Source organism: Leptinotarsa decemlineata, unplaced genomic scaffold, assembly GCF_025532065.1.
Source record: "Leptinotarsa decemlineata unplaced genomic scaffold, Ldec_3_MD MMD2_P_RNA_scaffold_1, whole genome shotgun sequence".
Lineage (NCBI taxonomy): Eukaryota > Metazoa > Arthropoda > Insecta > Coleoptera > Chrysomelidae > Leptinotarsa > Leptinotarsa decemlineata.
Genome location: NW_027412523.1, coordinates 203426 through 224779, shown reverse-complemented (window position 1 = coordinate 224779; position 21354 = coordinate 203426). Strand labels below are relative to the sequence as shown.

At 36.1% G+C, this 21354-nt stretch overlaps 2 protein-coding genes across 2 annotated transcripts in view; both read right to left on the bottom strand.

Moving 5' to 3' along the window:
- The window catches only part of LOC111508191 (scavenger receptor class B member 1), an 87111-nt gene that overhangs the window by 30072 nt on the left and 35685 nt on the right, over nucleotides 1–21354 (bottom strand). Inside the window, exon 3 of the mRNA XM_074175175.1 lies at nucleotides 20558–20718. Coding sequence (XP_074031276.1) covers nucleotides 20558–20718 — 161 coding nt within the window. The remainder of the gene's footprint in view (nucleotides 1–20557; nucleotides 20719–21354) is intronic.
- On the bottom strand, nucleotides 13820–15015 carry LOC141481921 (uncharacterized). The gene has a single exon (XM_074174518.1). It carries the CDS (start codon nucleotides 14760–14762, stop codon nucleotides 14031–14033), a length of 732 nt encoding a protein of 243 aa, XP_074030619.1. The 5' UTR covers nucleotides 14763–15015; the 3' UTR covers nucleotides 13820–14030.

Below are 21354 nucleotides of genomic sequence, written 5' to 3'. Positions count from 1 at the left end.
TGGGGCAACGAAGGAGTGGAGGCCCCTAAGTTCAATTTTTTTTTCGGATCTTTCTCATTTTATTTCTTTTTGACTCATGGGTACAAATTACACATTGAAAGAAAGTATTGCCACTGAAATGCTCGACCGAATAAAACATTGATAGTAAATGAAAACTTGTAATTGGGGCTTTCTCATATATCGATAACAATATTATTATTGAGAGGCATTGATCATAAAATTTTGTTGACACGATCTGGAAAATAGGAGAGTCTAATTTGGTATAAAATGCCTGCATAAATTACTCGACAATAATATTGACAGTACGGTTCTTTTACCCGAGATCAATTTCTTAGTACCAAGAAGCGGAGGTCCACACAATATAAAGTTCTACTGCGAAGCATCACGCACAAATGTTATGCTACGATCACCATTGAATTTTATGTGCAGTAGTTTAGGAAGATAAACCATCTGTTAAGTGTACTTCTATCAAATAATAATGTGAAAAAAGTCTCACAATTTATGAGACGGGTACCAGGGATTCGTGTTATAATTTTGGACATCCACCTGTCACTTTCTAAGATCTCCAAGAGAGTAGGTACTCGCCAACAAACAGAACCGACAACAGGTCCCATTTTCAGCTACAACGTGATCGTCTGAGGCATCTCGGTGATAACCTTCACTTGCTATACCCACTTAACGGAGTAAAAATCGACATCTAGGTCAAGCAAGAAAGTAAAATCAGACGGAAACGAAACTGTGACATACAAACACTTAATATTAGCTATTTCTCTCCATGAATCACTTTTATTGAAGATGGTAAAAGTGACGGTTTGTTCAAGCTAACTATAAAAAGTTTGTTGATATATTCTTTGCAAGACTAATTTTGTGAATGAGTTGCTGTTTCTTGATGACTTTGGGTGGTTTAAAACCACTCAAATGAAGATCATAATATGAAAAGTAAGCAAAACTACTACATGGGCTAAAAAGTCCTGGGCCTAACGCATATATGGCGCTAGTCTTATAGCATTCACCGGTTTTGTAGTACTAACCTTCAAAAGGAAGCTGTTCAAATTTCATCATCTCACCCCAGCCAGGTAGGGGTCACCGTGAAGGGCGGCACTGATGTCTGAGGACATTCATGTCGCCATCCCACCATCAGTCATGACCCGTCTGTCCCTCTGACAAACATCAGTTGAAAGGGTAAGGGAGCCAGGCTCCAACTTGACCTGAACCAAGACGACTTTCCACCTGTAACTCGCCATGGTGTACTCTCTTTACATCAGGGACCTCCCGAGGTCCTAGCGTGTGATAACCATGAGAAGAACGATATCTTCTCTGGCCAGAAAAGTGAGGATCTCTGGAAGGGAGAGTGATTGGCAAGCGCGGGTAAAGTACCTATGTTTTCTAATAGACCGTAGACTCACCTGGAACCCGCACATGATAACCGTGAAGGCAAAGATCGAGGGTGGGATCAAAAGTCTGTACCCTCTGATCAACAGATTATCTGAACTGAGCCTTAAAAATAAGCTCACGATCTACAACACGATGTTCAAGCCTGTCATCATGTATGCTTCAGGCGTCTGGGGAATAAGCTGCTTCGTCTAACATCTCCATTCTGGAGATATTACAAAATGAGCTAATTCGGATGATTGTGAATGCTCCGTGGTTCGTGCGGAATGAAGCCATCCTCAGAGATTTGGAGCTGCCTTCCATTCAGCAGCCAATTCAGTCGAGGAATCGGCAAGTCTTTGATCGCGCAGAAACCCATGATAATCCATCAGTTAGGGAAGCTATAGATTGTGCTGTAAACGATCTCTCCCGATATAGAAGGCCCAGACACTCTGTCTCTGACACTCTGAGGACATTCATGTCGCCATCCCACCATCAGTCACGACCCGTCTGTCCCTCTGACAAACATCAGTTGAAAGGGTAAGGGAGCCAGGCTCCAACTTGACCTGAACCAAGACGACTTTCCACCTGTAACTCGCCATGGTGTACTCTCTTTACATCAAGGTCCTAGCGTGTGATAAGCATGAGAAGAACGATATCTTCTCTGGCCAGAAAAGTGAGGATCTCTGGAAGGGAGAGTGATTGGCAAGCGCGGGTAAAGTACCTATGTTTTCTAATAGACCGTAGACTCACCTGGAACCCGCACATGATAACCGTGAAGGCAAAGATCTAGGGTGGGATCAAGAGTCTGTACCCTCTGATCAACAGATTATCTGAACTGAGCCTTAAAAATAAGCTCACGATCTACAACACGATGTTCAAGCCTGTCATCATGTATGCTTCAGGCGTCTGGGGAATAAGCTGCTTCGTCTAACATCTCCATTCTGGAGATATTACAAAATGAGCTAATTCGGATGATTGTGAATGCTCCGTGGTTCGTGCGGAATGAAGCCATCCTCAGAGATTTGGAGCTGCCTTCCATTCAGCAGCCAATTCAGTCGAGGAATCGGCAAGTCTTTGATCGCGCAGAAACCCATGATAATCCATCAGTTAGGGAAGCTATAGATTGTGCTGTAAACGATCTCTCCCGATATAGAAGGCCCAGACACTCTGTCTCTGACACTCTGAGGACATTCATGTCGCCATCCCACCATCAGTCACGACCCGTCTGTCCCTCTGACAAACATCAGTTGAAAGGGTAAGGGAGCCAGGCTCCAACTTGACCTGAACCAAGACGACTTTCCACCTGTAACTCGCCATGGTGTACTCTCTTTACATCAAGGTCCTAGCGTGTGATAACCATGAGAAAAACGATATCTTCTCTGGCCAGAAAAGTGAGGATCTCTGGAAGGGAGAGTGATTGGCAAGCGCGGGTAAAGTACCTATGTTTTCTAATAGACCATAGACTCACCTGGAACCCGCACACGATAACCGTGAAGGCAAAGATCGAGGGTGGGATCAAAAGTCTGTACCCTCTGATCAACAGATGATCTGAACTGAGCCTTAAAAATAAGCTCACGATCTACAACACGATGTTCAAGCCTGTCATCATGTATGCTTCAGGCGTCTGGGGAACAAGCGGCTCCGTCTAACATCTCCATTCTGGAGAGATTACAAAATGAGCTAATTCGGATGATTGTGAATGCTCCGTGGTTCGTGCGGAATGAAGTCATCCGCAGAGATTTGGAGCTGCCTTCCATTCAGCAGCCAATTCAGTCGAGGAATCGGCAAGTCTTTGATCGCGCAGAAACCCATGATAATCCATCAGTTAGGGAAGCTATAGATTGTGCTGTAAACGATCTCTCCCGATATAGAAGGCCCAGACACAGAATGAGGCCCTCATGTCATCTGTTAACAGATGAACAATCTCTTCATCCATAACACCCCAGCCAGGCAGGGGTTTCACCGTGAAGGGCGGTACTGATATCTGAGGACATTCATGCCGTCATCCCATGATCAGCTATGACCCATTTGTCCTTCTGACAAACGCCAGACGTAAGGGTAAGGGAGCCAGGCTCCAACCTGTTCGAAACTAAGATGAAATTGGTTCATCAGATCTTACTCATGAGTTTGTGAGTTATTGTGACACTTGTTATTTGTTACTGTCAAAACAATGAATCGAAAACAATTTCTTGTTTCGATTTTACACTTCTTCTTGACGGGAAAAAGGACTAAGGCTTTCCTGAGTAGGCAGTAATTTTCTGTGATTGATTTTCCAGTTAGTCCTTCACCACATTTGGGAAGATTATCTGTTGATCTAACAACTGGGTCAAGGGCCTAAGTAAGAAAACGCATTTTTTTTTGTTCAAAACTGGGTTTATTGATCAACGTAAGCCCCACAAAGAGCAACACAATCATTCCAGCGCCGCTTTAACATTTCAATACCACTTTTGTAGCGAAATTTCTTACCGGTGAGCATTTCACTATCACAAACTAATTTATTTACAGCACTTAGCAACTAACTCTTAATTTATTTTCACTTTTTGAATTCCTTGTTCAACCGCTCGATTCACTTTCTGAACTCAACTGGCTTCTCTGCACGAGAAGCCGGCCTTATATATCGGTAACGATTGTTCTAGAATTCAATAGTCGTTTCGGTACTCAATTAGAGTTTAAGAGTTTAAGAGAGTTTATGGGTAGACTCATGAAATTTCAACAGCCTTCTTATGAGGGATAGTACTAACTGAAAAAGCGATTAATGCAATAAGACAGCCCATGGAAACCTTCCACTAGCTGTTATTTTCATTTTAGAGACAGTTCGCTTCGTAACAAGAAAATACAAGGAAATATTGTATTAGAGTCAAGGTAGCTACTCGTGTCCCTCACAATATCAATCTTCCTATTCCTGCAACATCATGCATCAGGAATCCATTGTTTCATAATGGAAAAAACTATTTAACCATCCTTCTCTCTCAATAAGAAGAATATATAATGGTACACTTTTTCGCAAGAAAGTAAAGGAACTCTTGTCGTGAAAATTTTGAGTTCTTATGGTACCTCTGCTGAAAATTTTGTGTTTGCAAAGAAAAAGTTGGCATTCAATAAAAAACTTTAAATTTGTGGATCAACTGATCAATTTCTCATCTCATAGACCAATTTCATGAATGTCTATTTTAACATGTAAATTTTCTACAATATTTTGATATTTTCTAAATTTATTATTTTTTATTTATTTTTTTATTTATTTATTTCTAAAAGTTAGTATTTGGTTAGTCCTAATAAGTTGTTTTTCTTTTCCTCTCACTATTTCATCAATTTTTCAATATTTGTTTTCTTTTTTTTTCCTTTTCCTTTTTTTATTTTTTTTTAATTTCTTGTTTTGTGTGACTTATCTAAGAATTTAAATACATGAGTACTAATTTTTCCTTTCCTCGTTTTATTTTTTTTCCATATTATGGAAGTTTAAAAAACCGGAAAAATAGTAGTCGTATTCATGAAATATGTTATTAAGTCTTCTAAATAGCCTTCTAACATTTTTCTTTCAATATTGAAAGAGAAACGAAACCAGAAGAAAAATGTGTTTTTATTTGTACATTTCTTCGCATAGTGTTCTGCAATCGCTATGGATGAAAAACGTTATATTAGACGATAAAATCTCACATTATTCATAGGTTTAAAGCTTGAGTTAACTACTGGAGAAAATTACGCAATTCGTTAGGTTTAAAGCTTGAGTTAACTACTGGAGAAAATTACGCAATTCGTTCGATGATCTAATTTCCGTAGTTTCAAGTTTTCTTGTTAAGTAATAACAAAATATCCTGAAATCCACGCCTTCAATACCTGACTTCAAAACTGCTGGAATTTTCAAGTCGAGCGATTTTATTTTTTATAAATTTATATATTCTTCTCATCGAGTTGGCCGAATTTGTGATACTTCAAGAAATGAACACCTTTACAGATGCTTTTATATTAAATATAGCACCGAAGGTAAAAATGAACAGTTTTGAGCTTAGAAGACGGACTAGAAAAAGCGTGAGTGACCTAGTGAATCATTTGTGTTCTGTTGAGTCTGAACTGTGTTATTGGAGTAAAACTGTCGAAGTGTTTTATACTTGTATTTTTAGAGTATTCAATGAAAACACAAATTGATAGTAACCGAAAATACAGGCATGTTCTCATGAAAAGTGAAATAAATATTCAATTTCTCAAGATGAATTCTTGTACCAAATAAACCCAGCTTCTTAACGAAGCCGATTAGTTTGTATGGTGACATCAAAACTGGTCTGGGAATGCCATGAAAAACTGAATGAACTTGCAAACAGGAACAAATTAACTTTGTACTGGGTGCCAGGGCATTCAGGAATCACAGGTAATGATAAAGCTGATGAATGCGCTAGACACGGATCATCAACTTCATATATAGGTCCTGAACCAGCTCTGAGGGTACCAAAATCACTGGTACGAAACCAGATTAGGATATGGACCAATAAGAAGCACACAGAGTACTGGACAAAAGTACCTGGCAACAAACACAGTAGAAACTTCATTGGCGAACCGTCCGAGAAAAGAACCGAAGAACTACTTCAATATAGTAGGGATCGGCTCAGAATAATTACAGGGTTACTAACCGGTCATTGTCCGCTCAGAGAACACCTGAATAAAATGGGGCTGTACAATGGAGACCTCAGCTGCAGATTATGCAACGAAGGGATAGAAACAGCTCTACACATCTTATGCGAATGTGAGGCACTGAATCACAAGAGGCAGGCAATATATGGACGTATGAAATTACGTCCAGAAGAATATGACGAACATCCAACATGGAACCTGTACAAACTAGTACAGGGAACGAGACTGATGGAATGGGTGTCATGAGAAGATCGGAGAGCAAACGCAATAAGCCCAAGAGGCTGCAGTGTTTCCTGGAGACTTGGACCAAATGGACAAGTCAGACAGCTCCCAAGGTACAAAAAGAAAGTGACAGTGACATGTAAGAAAAGCTCTAAGGCAACGTAGTTCATCCCTACTGTAGTCCAACAACTTTTTGGTATCAAGCTTCGAAGGATGAATGAACACCTTGGAGTGAGCCAATCCTGGAAGATTCTGCCAGAAGTCGATATATCTTCTTGCCATCCAAGTGCTTCTAAACCGATGCCAATGACAGGTTCTGGTCCGATGAAGCTGCTTGCAGCAGCCTCCTTTGCAAAGGAGTCAGCAACCTCAGGCCAGAATGGCCAGGAATCCTGACCAGATACTATCTGTCAAGTCTTCCTATGGAGGAGAGTCATTTTTGGCAATTTGCTACCAATTTAGACGTTGCGTTGCTCGGTAGGAGCCAAGAGTTCCCAACGCCGCTTTACTGTCCCAGAATATTTTCTTTGACTTATGTATGAGGTTGGATTCTTCCAGTCTCTCCGCACACAATTCAATAGCGTGAATTTTCGTTCGAAATACAGTCGCGTAGGTTCCTAGGCACCTAGATATCTCTGTCCTGATGCTTTCGATCCATCTGATAACCAACAACTATCTGCTCTTAATATTCACTTCTCCCGAAGGATCCAGTCCTCTCTACTCGGGAACAGTACTTTATAAAGCAGTTCGAAGTTGACAGTTGGAGGCATAAAGTCAGAGGTCATTTCCAGAATGCTATTGACTTTCAATGTCAACCAACAGTCTGTTGCACTCTGCATTGAATTGATTTGTGCAACTGGCAATGTGCACGAGTCTGTATGCAGTCCATCTAGCCTCTCTCTTCAGAAAAATGTGGAGAGGATGAAGATCTAGAAGGATTTCTATGGCCGCTGACGGTGTGGTACTGATGGTACCACTAATTGTCAGACAAACCTGTGTCTTCATAGCCAGAAAGCTTCGCCTGGGCCGTTTTCTGTAAAGTCTTCGGCCATTGGTCTGACAATCATCACATAAATCCAATGGATTTATGTGATGTTATTGTACTTTGAGTTAGAAAAATGTTTACAAGTGGTAGAAGCTTTTCACATAAGGTGGACGACGCTCGCCCTGGACGCCTCAGCACATCAACAACCTAGGAAAATGTTGGGAAAGTGAAGAAAATTGTTATGGAGAATCGTGAAATCACTATTAGAGACGTTGCTGAGGATGTCGCCATATCGGTTGGCACAGGCCATGCAATTTTTAAGGAAATTTCAGGCACGAACCGTGTGGTAGCGAAGCTCGTTACAAAACTGATGAATTTTGACCATGAGAATCGCTCAGAAATTATTGAAAGACGTTGACGGCGATCCAGATTTGCTTGGAAGGGTCATAACTGGTGATGCCTCATGGGTATATGGTTATGACATCGGAACCAAAGTCAATTCATCCCAATGGAAAAGCCAAGGAGAATAAAGACCAAAAATGCACCAAAAAGTTCCATCAAATGTCAAGGTTTTGCTCACTGTTTTTTTCGATTACCCTGGCATAGTGCATCAGGAGTTCTTGCCGTATGGTCGTACGGTCAATACAGAGAAATTTCTTGAAGTTATGGCCGCCTGCGAAAAGAAATATGAAGGAAACGTCAGGTATTGTGGCTTTTGTATCACGATAATGCACTTTCAAACTTGACTTCGCTTGTTTGTACTTTTTTGCCCAATCATGCCCCACCTGTAATCATGCCTCAGCCACCGTATTCACCAGATTTAACCCTTACGACTTATAGTCGAAGGGGTTAAATAGTCGCAAGACTTATAGACGTATGTCTCAGGTATTTCTTTCCACTTCCTGTCATCAATGTGCACTTGTTTGAAAACTTGAGATTTTTATTTATATATCGATATTCACTTATATCACGATATTTACTTTACTTTCTATTATTCGAAATTATACGTTTTTGAATATGTAAACGTTAATGAGTTTCTAGAAACAAACGGTAAGGCGAGTACTACCGCTATTGTCGAGATAATTGTGAAATTAAAATAATAATTTCAATCGTGACGAAGGAGTGAATGATATTCTTATTGTTTATGCAAATACGGTTCCAGTTTCTTGATTTCGCATGTGCTGATTGTTGCCGAAATTAGGAGTCGGCGCGAAAACAAAAAACGCAAATATTCGACAGAGAAAACACGAAAATGAGACGAGCGTATCAACTGTTAACAACTGGGGCATGTACAAATCCTTAGCAATTTTTAATGTTGATATTATATAATTTCGATAGGTTCTAGTAGGCGAAATATGGTATTTCTCAGTTTCCAATACGGCAAATTGGTATGTGGTCAACTAGCGTAGCCAAAGAATGTAGTGTGATGTCAGTTTGAAGGACCAATAACCACACTTTCAAGTTTTTCGCAATACTGGGTTGGGTATGTAATGCACCTCGTTTGTTTTAGTATAGTATAGTATAAGACATACAATCTTATTTCTTAAAAAATCTGCTATATATAGCCCTTCAAAGAATAAAAGAAAAGAAACAATTCAAAATCATAAATACCCAGAAACACAATCTGAGCAAAACTAAGTTCACATATCTAATAGATAAAATATAACAATAAAAATTAAAATTTAACAAAATTTGTAGACAAAATAGTTTGTGTAGTCCTTTTCAAAAAATGTAAATAACAAATATACACAATTCGAACATAAGTTCAGATGTCATGGCAATAAAATAAGATATACCCCAGTATAAAATATAATTTAAAGTATAGGTGTCAATATAAACAACAAAAAAACACCTATATTAAATCACAGCAAAGTTGCAGTGTATCATCAAGATTGTAGTACGTTTTAGTTGCAAGGGCATCTTCAACAAGATTTCTGAACATTTTATAGCTTTTTTCTATTCTAATTTCGTAAGGTATGTGATTATACAGCTTTTTACTTTCATAAATTAAAGAATACTTCGTCTGACTTGTTTTTGGAACAGGAAGATGTATTTTATTTTCTTTTACTTGCCGCGGGTTAAGTAATTTATATGTTCCAGAGTTCTAACCATATTATGTTTTTTGTAAATCAGGCAAACAGTTTTAAGTATGAAAATACAAGTAACAGTGAGAATTTTTTCTATCAAAAATAATCGTCTGCGTACCTCACGCACTCCCACCTTGCATAAATATCTAAACGCTCGCTTTTGCAACACAAACACTGAATGAAAAAGTTGTTGACTACAAAATCCCCATAAGGCTCAGGTGGGACTCAATGATGCCAATTTTTTATTCAAAGCTGAAATATGTTGATCAAATTTTAATTTGTTATCCATGAAGATTTCCAAGAATTTGGATTGGTTTTTATTCTCAAGAATTTGTCCATTAAGTATAAATTGTTAATATTACAGCTGAAGGTGAGTAGGTTTGTTTTTTTTATATTAAAGCACAAGTAGTTTGCGTCACACCATCTTTCACAACTTCTAGATCACTAGAGATAGTTTCTTTCATATCAGAGGAATTTTTTCCATGCCAAAGGAGCGTGGTGTCATTCGCAAAGATCGTAAATTGAGAGAGTAACAAGGTCATTTACATAAATAAGGAAAAGAATCGGGCCCAGTTCTGATCCTTGTGGAACGCCCCATAAGATATCCTTAGTGTGTGATAGTTTTTCGTTTGATCTTACCAACTGTTTTCTATCACTTAAGTAAGACTTGAACCACTCATTACACACTCCTCTAAAGCAATAGTAGTTTAACTTTTGCAAAAGAAGTTCATGATTTACACAATCAAAAGCTTTGGAGAAATCGCAGAATACTGCAGCTACGACTTCAACATTGTTGAGATGTGTGTAGACATGTTTTGTATCCGAAAATAAGGTACTTATATATAATCAAACATTCATTTGCTAAAAAAGTTTGAAGTCTTCGTGTATTTTGATATTATTTTAATTGAGAGAAAATGCAATACTGTATCAGCTTCTCTGGAAATTTGACTATGGCATCAGTTTCTGCCTTAAAAGAGATTGAAAATAAGTGAATAATTATAGTCATGTCTGTCGAATTTCAATATTTTTCTTTCCCAAAGTGGGACTATTTTTCGACATATCAAGAAAAGGCAAGCTATTTTACCATGGAATTTTTGGCAAAAAGCAGTTGCGTGAGATAATTTTTAAAATTTCTGACAATTTTTATGAACTACACCACCGTAAAGAAAACGACTCAATGCAACGTAGACAAAAATTCTTAGTTTTTTACAATTCTTCACTTCAGATACATATTCTTCAAAGTAGTGCATTACGAAATGCGTTTTTCTGCAAAATCCAAATAAAGCTTTTAAAATTGATTCACATGACCCGTTATAGCTCACTTGAGATCTTTTATCTCTTCCTAGCCTGACTCAGTGCGCCGTTTGTCAACATGTACGCAACTTCTTTGAACTTACTCTTGAACCAGTGTTCCTGCTGATGATTTCAGCTCCAAATCATTTGAGGTGATTCTTAACATGCTCAGCAATTCTCAATTTGCTGGTTTCCCTTCGCTGTTTTCCTCAACGATTACTTAGTTTGACCAATATGAGATTTTTCGCATTCGCATGGTAATCAGTAGATACACTTTTTTGGGTTTCATTTTACATTTGGTGGCTTGATTTTTGTGAGGCTGTTTTGTATCTGAATCCAGTTCTGATGTTGTACTCTAACCCAATTCTTCTTTCCCTCTTAGACAGTCCTATGACGTATGGAAGGAATAGCTCTGGTTGTGACAACTTGTTCAAAGTTTGTTCCACCCTTAGCAGCAGTACTGAACGAAAGTGGATCTTCACGATTACTATCTCGGTAGTTAGAGTTACATTTTGTAATAAAACTAGACGGAACGGAGAAGTCAGTCCTCAATATCAAAGATAAATGAGGCTCCTCAAGGTGGTCAGATGCAAAGCCTCTGCCCTCTACTGCATCTTCCACTGCATGGTATGAGGTTGCATAGATAACCAGTTTTTGTAGTTGAACGTTATTTCGTTTCCCACTCAAAGGCAGATAGTAGTAACCTTTTTGTAACCTCAAATACGGGTTGAAATACATTTGCGTTACATATGACCAAATTTTAATAGGCGTATTTGAATTTTGACGAATAATACACATTAGATACGGTGAAGAAAATATGTCTGGAATGAAGTATTGTCAAAACTGAGTACAAGCAAACCTCTGAGAAGTTCAAGCAACACCGAGCGTATGCATCGTCTTTTGTAGCTGTGAATCGGTCTATATTGAAAACACAGAAAAAAATATAGGTACCCGGCCTTTGTGCACAGATACAATTCCAAAACTACAAATTCTGGCCTGAATGGCTACAGGTAAGCTCGAAGGATCAGGAGAGATGTTAGACCCGAAAAATAACTTCAATACCTAGAAATATGAAAGTGAAGAAAATATTGAAATTATTGTTTAGTCAGCTAATTCGCCGGATTTGATATGCTTCAAACATGTGCATAGCTTACTTCGTGATTTCGAAGAGGGTGATTCGAAATTGATGCGGAAAAATTTATGGGAAGACAATGTTTTATCAATATCATTTTTTCAAATGGTCCTAAATATAACTATGGTACTGAAAAATATTGGTGGATGGGCCAATAAAGTAGTTTTCCCAAAATCAAATATTTACCAATTGACAGTTTTTGAGAATCCACCGCCAAAAAAAGTGACAATGTCTTTTATTTTTCAATGACCCCAATTAGTGGTGGTTTTATTTGTTGAAAGAAATTATATTTCAGAAATCTCACCTTATTATATCACAAGGCGTATTGAAATTCTAGGCTAAAATATATTTATGTTAGTAGAACAACGTTCGAGAGATTACTCATCTGGAAATACAGTATCAATCTTAAGTAACTTTCACTCGAAGATATTCACTGTTTAGTTTTTGGGTTCAACAACTGAATAAAATCTAAACTGGGTATTGACAAACCATGTCATTGACTTTGCACACTTCAAAAATGCCATATATGCCATAATATGACATATTGTCCGACCAATCCATTAGACATAAATATATCTGTGCGCAGAGGTCTTATTTGAGATTCTTGATGTTTTATATCAATGCAATATTTTTATGTTCATTCGGGAATTCTTCACTGACATAATAATAATAATATATAATATAATATAATATAATATAATATAATATAATATAATATAATATAATATAATATAATATAATATAATATAATATAATATAATATAATATAATATAATATAATATAATATAATATAATATAATATAATATAATATAATATAATATAATATAATATAATATAATATAATATAATATAATATAATATAATATAATATAATATGATATAATACATGTATTTGTATACATGTTCTTGGAGGTATCAGAAGTAACATAGAATACTTTTTATAAAAAAATAATTAATTTTTATGTAGGATAAAAAAATTGTTTGTCAAAAAATCTCAAAATCTAGCTACTTTAACGTCATCTAGCTTTCCGGTAATGAAGTTCCAACCCTTAGTACCGTAATACCGTCGCACTGTATCATTCACAGTCATGACAATATTCAATCTAATCCAATGCAATTGACTATAGTTTCAGCTGTTTGGATTTTTTCTATATTTATTGTTATTTTCTTCTGTCACCCGCTAGCGAAGCCGCAGGTAAAAGCTAGTATAATATAAAATGAAATAAAATAAAATATGATATAATATATCATAATATAATATAATTGTTGTTTTTATTCAATTTTGAAAAACTTTAAAAAAACCTGTCTAATTTCTCTAGTCTGAAATTTTTTTCGTAGGTATGTTCACATAAAATTATTATAATCACAGTGCTTGTAGTTATAAAAAAAGTATGAAATGAGTAAACCTCAGTTGCTCTATTTTCGACACCATACTGAAGGCAACAGATATCAATTCGAATTTCTTCTGAAGATGTGATTTTGACAAATTATTTCATAATTCATTAATTTGTATCTCGATGAAGTCATCATCAGTTGTGCTTCGCCAATTATCAATAAATTCTCCAGAACGTCGAACCTGACTCATTGTGCATAATACTGTATATTACTTTACCTTTTACTTCGATCATTTCGAGCGGTGGACCGCAAAATTAAACAGCGGAACAGAAAAACGTCGTACAGTTATTACCTTGTCAAATCAAAAATGAGATGTTGAATGGGCTCTGTTCAGCCTACTGATTTTGTTGAATTTTTGTCAGAATATTAGTTGGTCACGTCATATCGGCAAATCAAAGAGTTAAAAAAAATCAACCGTTGAATATAGAAATGTAGGCTTTCACGGTTGGCGTCAATGTTTTGGTTGGTTTCCGGCTTTTGCCGTGGTCTTCTTTGGTTATAATCTCTAAACATTTCAACCGCGGTAGTCATCTTCAGTGGGGTAGTCGAAGTACTCTTCTTGACTCTGCCCCAATCGGCAACTCCATATGTGCTCGACTAGGCGGGTACCAATGCCTCTTTTCGTTTGACCGAAATATACTTCACCACCATTACATGGAATCCTGTGAATTCCCGCTGATTTGAGTTAGTCTCTGCTGTCATTAGCTAAGTTGATCAATTACCGTCCTGGAGCAATATAGTTATTTCCATTGATGTGTGTTGATATTACAATGTAATTATAATCCTCCAAAATATCGAATATAAGAAAAAAAAGTGCTCCAAAATGATATTTTTCAATACTGTAACAAATTGATAAATTGAAATAGGGGTTCAAGAACATAATAACAATGACAATAAAATTTCTAATAAAAAATTTACGAACACCTAACTTGATGGCCCAATAGGTGTGAAGCAAGAATCATATCTCCACAAAATTCACAAGGTAGTTCAACTTCAGGTGAACTGTTCTGTGGTGCGATGAAATAGTCATCAGGTTCTGGTGATCTTTTATGGGGATTGAACCTTGCTAAATCTGGGCGACATCCAGTTTTATGCTGAATCAAATCTTCATGAGGAACTGGAACTCCACAAAATTCACATGGGATAACCAGTTCTGTTGGAGAATTGCACCTTCTGTAGGATGGCGGTTCCGGGGCTGGGCAGTCTAATCTTCTTGAAATCTCTTTGTTACTTTCACCTTCTTTTTTCTTTGCTCCACCCTCTGGAACTTGATAGCTTGATGGCAAGTATGGCATAGGGTCATAATCAAAATCTGTTATTGGTCTAAAAAGTGGAGGCCTTCTTCGTATGGGAGAATCTATATTTGTGCTACTACGCTGAGTTACAGAATCCCAAGAAGGCCTTGGACCTGGTTCGTCAGTCAGTTTTACAAACTCATGGTTCGAGTCCAGATGAACCTGCTTGTTTTTGAACATAACTAATTCTCCACATTCCAAACATTTATCACTTCTGGTTTCACAATAATTTTCGTGATCTTCGAGATCTAATTTGGGTAATTCAAGATCACAAAATTTACAGGCTAGCATTCCAGAAGGCTTCGATTCAGGTTTCTTCGTTGGATTTGTAGCAGTAGAGTTTGAATCCATCTTTTTCACTGGAATGTCTCTTTTAATTTATGTCCTTTGAGAATTAATTTACTTCAAATCACTAGGTTCACAGCTATTGTTAGATTTGTATACATTTTTTTCTACAGACCCCTGCAAAACTGATTTATCTGAGCTTGAATTTCCTGTTAGACTATATCCTGAGTCTACCAGTCTATCCATCTTTTGCACGTATCGTTCTTTTCTAGATTCAATTTTTTTATCTTCAACAGCTTTTCTAGTTTGGAAGTACAAACTTTTTTCTAAAACTGTTGGTTTGAAAACGTTGTTAATTGTTTCCCTCTTTAGATAATTCCCGATTCTTCTTCTTCTATGTATGGCAGATAGACAGTGCCTTAGGGTTGATCTTCATTGGTGTTTCTCTTCTTTTCCCTTGGACGCGTAGTAGTATAGGAGCTAGCAACGTTTTCGAGAAAGAATTTCAGAACAGTTGGTTTTTTGATATGCCGTCTTTCTCGCTCTTTCGGTTAGAGTCCAGGCTACCTGGCTGGCAGTAGTGGTTGTCTTTATTAATGCGCATCTTACCTGCACAGGTAAAAATCCTCAACCTCAAAAGAATTTTTAAAGCGTAATTTTTAATTTTTTGCCTTTAGATAGATCCACCAGACATCAATTTTTTATTGCCAGGCATTTTTATTGTTGTTAATTATGTGCCCAACGCTATTTTTTATTTTTTTTATAATTCAAAGTATTTTTGAATGTCTGTAATTTTTATATTATGTTCTTTAAACATAAAATAATCAAAAATTAATTTGCCAGACGTTAATTCGATTGTTAAGTATTGAATATAAATTAAAAAGAAATGAAAAGTATTGCGGTATAATGCTTGTGGTTAGAGAGAGACAGTTTAAAGTGCAAGACAGATAGAAAGCGACAGCAGCGCATCGGCAAATGGACAACATGGCGTCAGTCTAAAGTCACATGTTTGTTTTGTGTTTTCGTTATTTGTGATGTTTTATTTATTAATTTTGTTTTAATGGCCAGTGATAAAATGCAATGTGCTTTCTATAAAGGACATAAAGATAAAGGACATAAAGATAAATTCGTACAGTGACATCGAGTTGCCTACTGAAATAAATGAAACAGATGGATATCACAGACAATGTTACAGAAGTTTTACAGCTTTAATGGCAAAATACCGTGATCCATCGACTGAAATAGATAGTATCAGTAAATCTACTTCACATACTTTGCCATTAAATACACCAGCAAATGTTAGTGAAACTATTGCGGGAAACATAAACAGTGAAATCGTAAGTGAGGTTAGTGCTTCGAGTTTATTTCATCGCACAACATCCGATGATAAATATGATTTTGTCTGGTTTGTTGTGGAATTGGCCGCGGTGGTAGTGCGCCCGACTCACGATCGGCAGGCCGTGGGTTCGATTCCCGCCTCGACCAGATATTTTTCACGAGAGAATTTATCTAGTTGAAGCTGGGATGATTCTGCATCCGTGTTAGAAATCACACGTTAAAAGGTAAGACCTCGTTAGTCCTTAGCTTGCACAAGTTTCTCAACTTCTGAGAGTTGTCGTTCGTATGGGGGCGACAGCTGATTAACGGAAAAATAGATTTTAAACAGAGTTTTTTTTTGTGGAGGAGCAATTACCTTCCATAGTTGCAGATGTTATTATTCAAAGTAAGTATTGAATAGAACATTATTCAATAAAAACTGAATTATTATATAACGAACAAAAACAATCACAGGAATTTTAATTTTTTTGTTACAGATGATGAAATATTGGAAGAGAATGACAATTCCCAAGACGACGATATAAATAATTCTGACAGTGAGAGGGAAGATGATGATGATGATTATGAAGATGCCTCCCTTTTTTTGTGACACTATTATAGACTTAATATAATTAAATTAAAAACAAAATCTGAAACTTTGCATTATATATTTGTAATTCACGTGTAATAATCAGTACTTTTTAATTAAAAAATATAATTTTTGAACCTTCCTTGATATAGTTTTTATTCCATTCTTTTCAATTTATGCTTATTTTAATTATATTTTCATTTTTATGTTAAAATTTTTTCATTCCAACTTGTATTTACAAGAACAAGTGTAAGTAATGTATTTTTGCAATTATTTTCTGTTTCATTCTTAAAATTTTCTGTTATACACTAGCCGATACGCTGCCGTCGCTTTCTATCTCTCTTGCACTTCAAACTGTCTCTCTCTCTAACCACAAGCATTATACCGCAATACTTTTCATTACTTTTTTGTTTATATTTAATACTCAACAATCGAATTAAGGTCTGGCAAATAAGTTTTAGATTATTTTATGTTTGAAGAAGATAATATAAAAATTATAGACATTCAAAAATACTTAAGATTCTTTTAAAGTTAACCGAAAGAGCAAGAAAGTCAGCATATCAAATAACCAACTGTTCTTAAATTCTTGTTTTCAAATTCTTCTAGCTCCCGTACTATAGCGCCGATATCTCTTTTTTGCTTGAGCCATTCGCGTGTAACCTAACAATTGTGTGTCTCTGTCAATATCATAAAACCAAAGAATACTACTTACGACTGAGCCACAGAATATGATAAACGGAATGAATACCTAATTAATGATACTAGGTGGCAGCACCACTCACATAACAAACATAAAATATATATTTACTCATATTTTTAACAGATGCATCTTTCTTTACTTAGTATCTTATCCTCTGAATAATATGCCTTATATTGTTACCCTAATTAGCTGAGCAATTTGTAGCGGAATTGAGCTGGCATATATTCACGATGATTCTTTCATATTTAATTTTGGGATGAGTGCTTGAAGATATATTGACAACAATCAACAGTAATAAAAATCTCAGATGGGGATGAAACTGATTTTTACATCTTAGAAGAACATGTCATCACGGAGTTAGATTACAATGAAATACTTGGACTTGATATCATTTTAAATGTATCTTGATTCTTTTGTGTGTTTTTTTTTGTATCCATGAAACATTAAATACTTATTATTACTAAGTATTTCATTGTAATCTGACTCCATGATAACATGTTCCTCTGAGATGTAAAAATCAGTTTCATCCTCATCCGAGCTTATCATTATTGTTGATAAAAGGTTGTTGACTATATATCTACAAGCACTGTTCGCCATATTTTGCAAAATTAAATATGAAAGAATCACCGTGAATTAATGCTAGCTCAATTCCGCTACAAATTGCTCAGCTAATTAGGGTAACAATATAAGGAAATTCCGCTCTTATGATTAGGTATATTGCGAATGATACTAATCGCGATTTGCCGTGTAAACAAAACTAACCTAAACCCATGAGATCTTTGTCAAGGATCTTTCAAAGGTCGAGTACGTATTGCTAGAAGAGTACAGTTACTCACATAGCCGCGAGTGATATAAAGGAACTTGTTACACTAATTTACACTAGTTTCGAGAATGACTAGACTCATATCCAGACGGACTGTCGGTCGGTAGACCAGCCACTGTGAAAACTGCTGATCATTGTTTATGCATTGTTCTATTGTTTTTAATGGGACACATGTGAATTAGTTGTAGTTGAACTACTGTTCTATTGATACAGTAACATGGTTATTAATGGTCTATATGAATCGAAATGAATGACGTGACGAATACAGTACTCATATTATGAATAGTTCATGATAGATAGATGACTTGCGAGTCTATTCCACTGTTACAGAATACGATACTCACGAAAAAGTAGAAAATTATCTGTATTCAGAAAACCTAGCCCAAGTGATTTTTTCCATCCAGACAGTCATAAATTAGCGACCTACAATTTAATGTTGCAACAATCTAGCTAGGGAAATTAAAATATTTATACAGATAGACACAATCCAGAAGATAATCAGAAAACGAAGCGGTGAATTAACTTACAGATTAATATACCCCCAGATCAAACAATCAGAAATCAAGAAATGGGTAACTCTAATATATTTTGGTGAAAGACATGGACACATTATTCAATACTGAAATCATTGATGAATATCCACCATCATATGGACATTTCCAAATATAATAAGCTACAAGCTTTATTAAAGCGAAAGTCCGTAGGATATGTTGGAAAAAATAAAAAATATTTTCACCTGAAGAAATGAAAACGTTTATCGACGAAGCACCCGATGACAAGTGTTTATTTATAGAAGTATCTACTTAACATTGCATTTTTTTAAAATTTGTCATGAAACAATGATTTTTAGAATAATGGGAGCGTGTCGAAGACACGGCCTACATGACTTAAAATGTAAAAATGTCAAAGATTTGAATTGAATGTTAATGTGGGAGACAGTAAAAGAAAAGAACAACGACCATTTACAATTACCATCAAATACTGTTAATTATTTTAATGGAAAATTCACCATTCAAAACATTGGTATTGATAAATTTGGTAATTTAGGGAAGCAAATAGCGACATATTTGAATCTGCCTGATCCGAATTTATCTACAGGACATTGTTTTTGTATGCCGGTGGTAATATTACTACATTAAAACGTCATGGTGGCTGGAAATCCAATTCAGTGGCCGAAGGCTATATTGAAAATTCGGTTCAGAATAAAATCAGCATTCCCAGTACAATATAGAACTCTTTAAAGACTAGTTCGATACTTGAATAAACTTATCAAACTGCACAATAAATAATCTTAATATTCTTAAGGATTAATTACAATTATTATGTACGTTATAAATATGATTAGAGTGTTTATAGTTTCCCTATATCCATGGTAATACCCGAGGTAATGCCATTAATTACAATTTTGAAGAATTTTTGAAAGAAATACAAGTACCTAATTACTGTTATTGTGTTCCATATAAAAATAAATATTATATTTAATGTTCTTCTTTATTTATCGGGTGTCTAAAAATACCGTATGCAAGTCTCATGTAATGGTTATTAATACAGTCGTATAAACAATACGAAACTTGCTTTCTTTTTTTAAGGACAAAACACAAGCACTACAGGAAAATCTTTAAGGTGCTCTTCGGCTCGTTTCGTATCCCGATTAATGCTCGTGTATTAATAACAATTATTACATGGTCGTTGCATAATACACGTGTGCCGAAGATAAGAATGAACAGTATGGGGATATTGGAAACGGTAAGTGATACGGGGTCGATTGAATATGCCATTTAGAAAGTTTTAATATTCCTAATTCCTAAACTGAAGTATACCCTATATACGACTCCATTTTTCATTGTGAATACAGCAACACAATATGATTTCATAACCATTTCCCGCGCAAAAAGAAAAGTGATTACTTAACCTGCTTTTCTTCAATTTTAGATAGTTCGCGCTGGATAAAATGACACATAATGTTCTGTTGTCATAATACTGTTGTTTGGTAGAATTTTTGACATATTACCGTTCCTACTTTTACATCTTGCCCATATAAAAATATAATATTGATGATGTTTTCTGAAAGACGAAACGACGCAAAAACATTTTGATTACGTTATCGTGTAGTCGTTGAAAAGTGGTCATAGCAAAGTGCTACATTTCCTTTGAAAATAAAGCTAGGAGAACATTAAAACGAAATTTTCAAATTTCGGTTTTTCTCGAATATCTCCGAAACTACATGGAATATTAAAACTTTCTAAATTGCATGTTATTAGGCACATAAATGCGCTAGTTTTCTCTAATTCAATCGACCCCGTATCACTTACCGTTTTCGATATCCCTATGCTATTCATTCTTATCTTGGACTCAGTGTATACTATTATCAAACCAACTCCTGACAAATATTCGAAATTGTCTTTTCATGATTTCATTGGAAGATGACTCACCTGTATACAAATGGTCCGATCTCTTGCAATTTTGGTTTCTCCCCAACAGCCAGGAAGTTATCTGCATTTGTGACGTTGAATATGTACAATTTTGTTAATCGGATCACACCGGGTTTTTGCCAGTATTGAAAACTTAGTGATCCATCTCTTAATTTTAAATTCTAAAAAAAAAAGAAAAATATTTTCATAGCTTGTTAACATGTTTCCAGTTTGAATCAAGTCAAATACAGTTCAAATAAAAATTTCCTAGTGCAATATTCATACAGTACATTTCTTTAATGTCCCCCCTCTTTTATTTTTTCAACGGGTCAACTCAAAAAATTTAAATTTTTGATAATAATAATAATAATAATGTACCAGCACAAACTTCGACATATCTGGTCATCGGAACTGTCGGGAAAGAACAAAGTTGCTGCAACAAATATGCTTGCCGTTCCAATCTTACTCTACTCGTTTGGAGTAGTGAAGTGGACTCGGGAGGACCTGTATCAACTCGACGTAAAGACCCGAAAAATAATGCATCTCTATAGGAGTTTGCATCCCAAATCGTCTGTTTCATGGTTGTACTTCCCCCCGACAACAGGGAGGCCGTGGACTTTTGAGTTTGGAGTGTCTACATGACAGAATGGTACTGGATACAGCCTGTAAAGTCGTGAGGAGTTCGGATCCCCTTCTCTGCATGGTCTGTGACCATGAGAGAGCAAGAATTGGAGCATTTCTCTTTAGAGCAGCTGCCCGAGCAGCTGATGAACTCGGTATAGTTCTCGACTCTGAACGAGGTGACCACAACTCTGTCA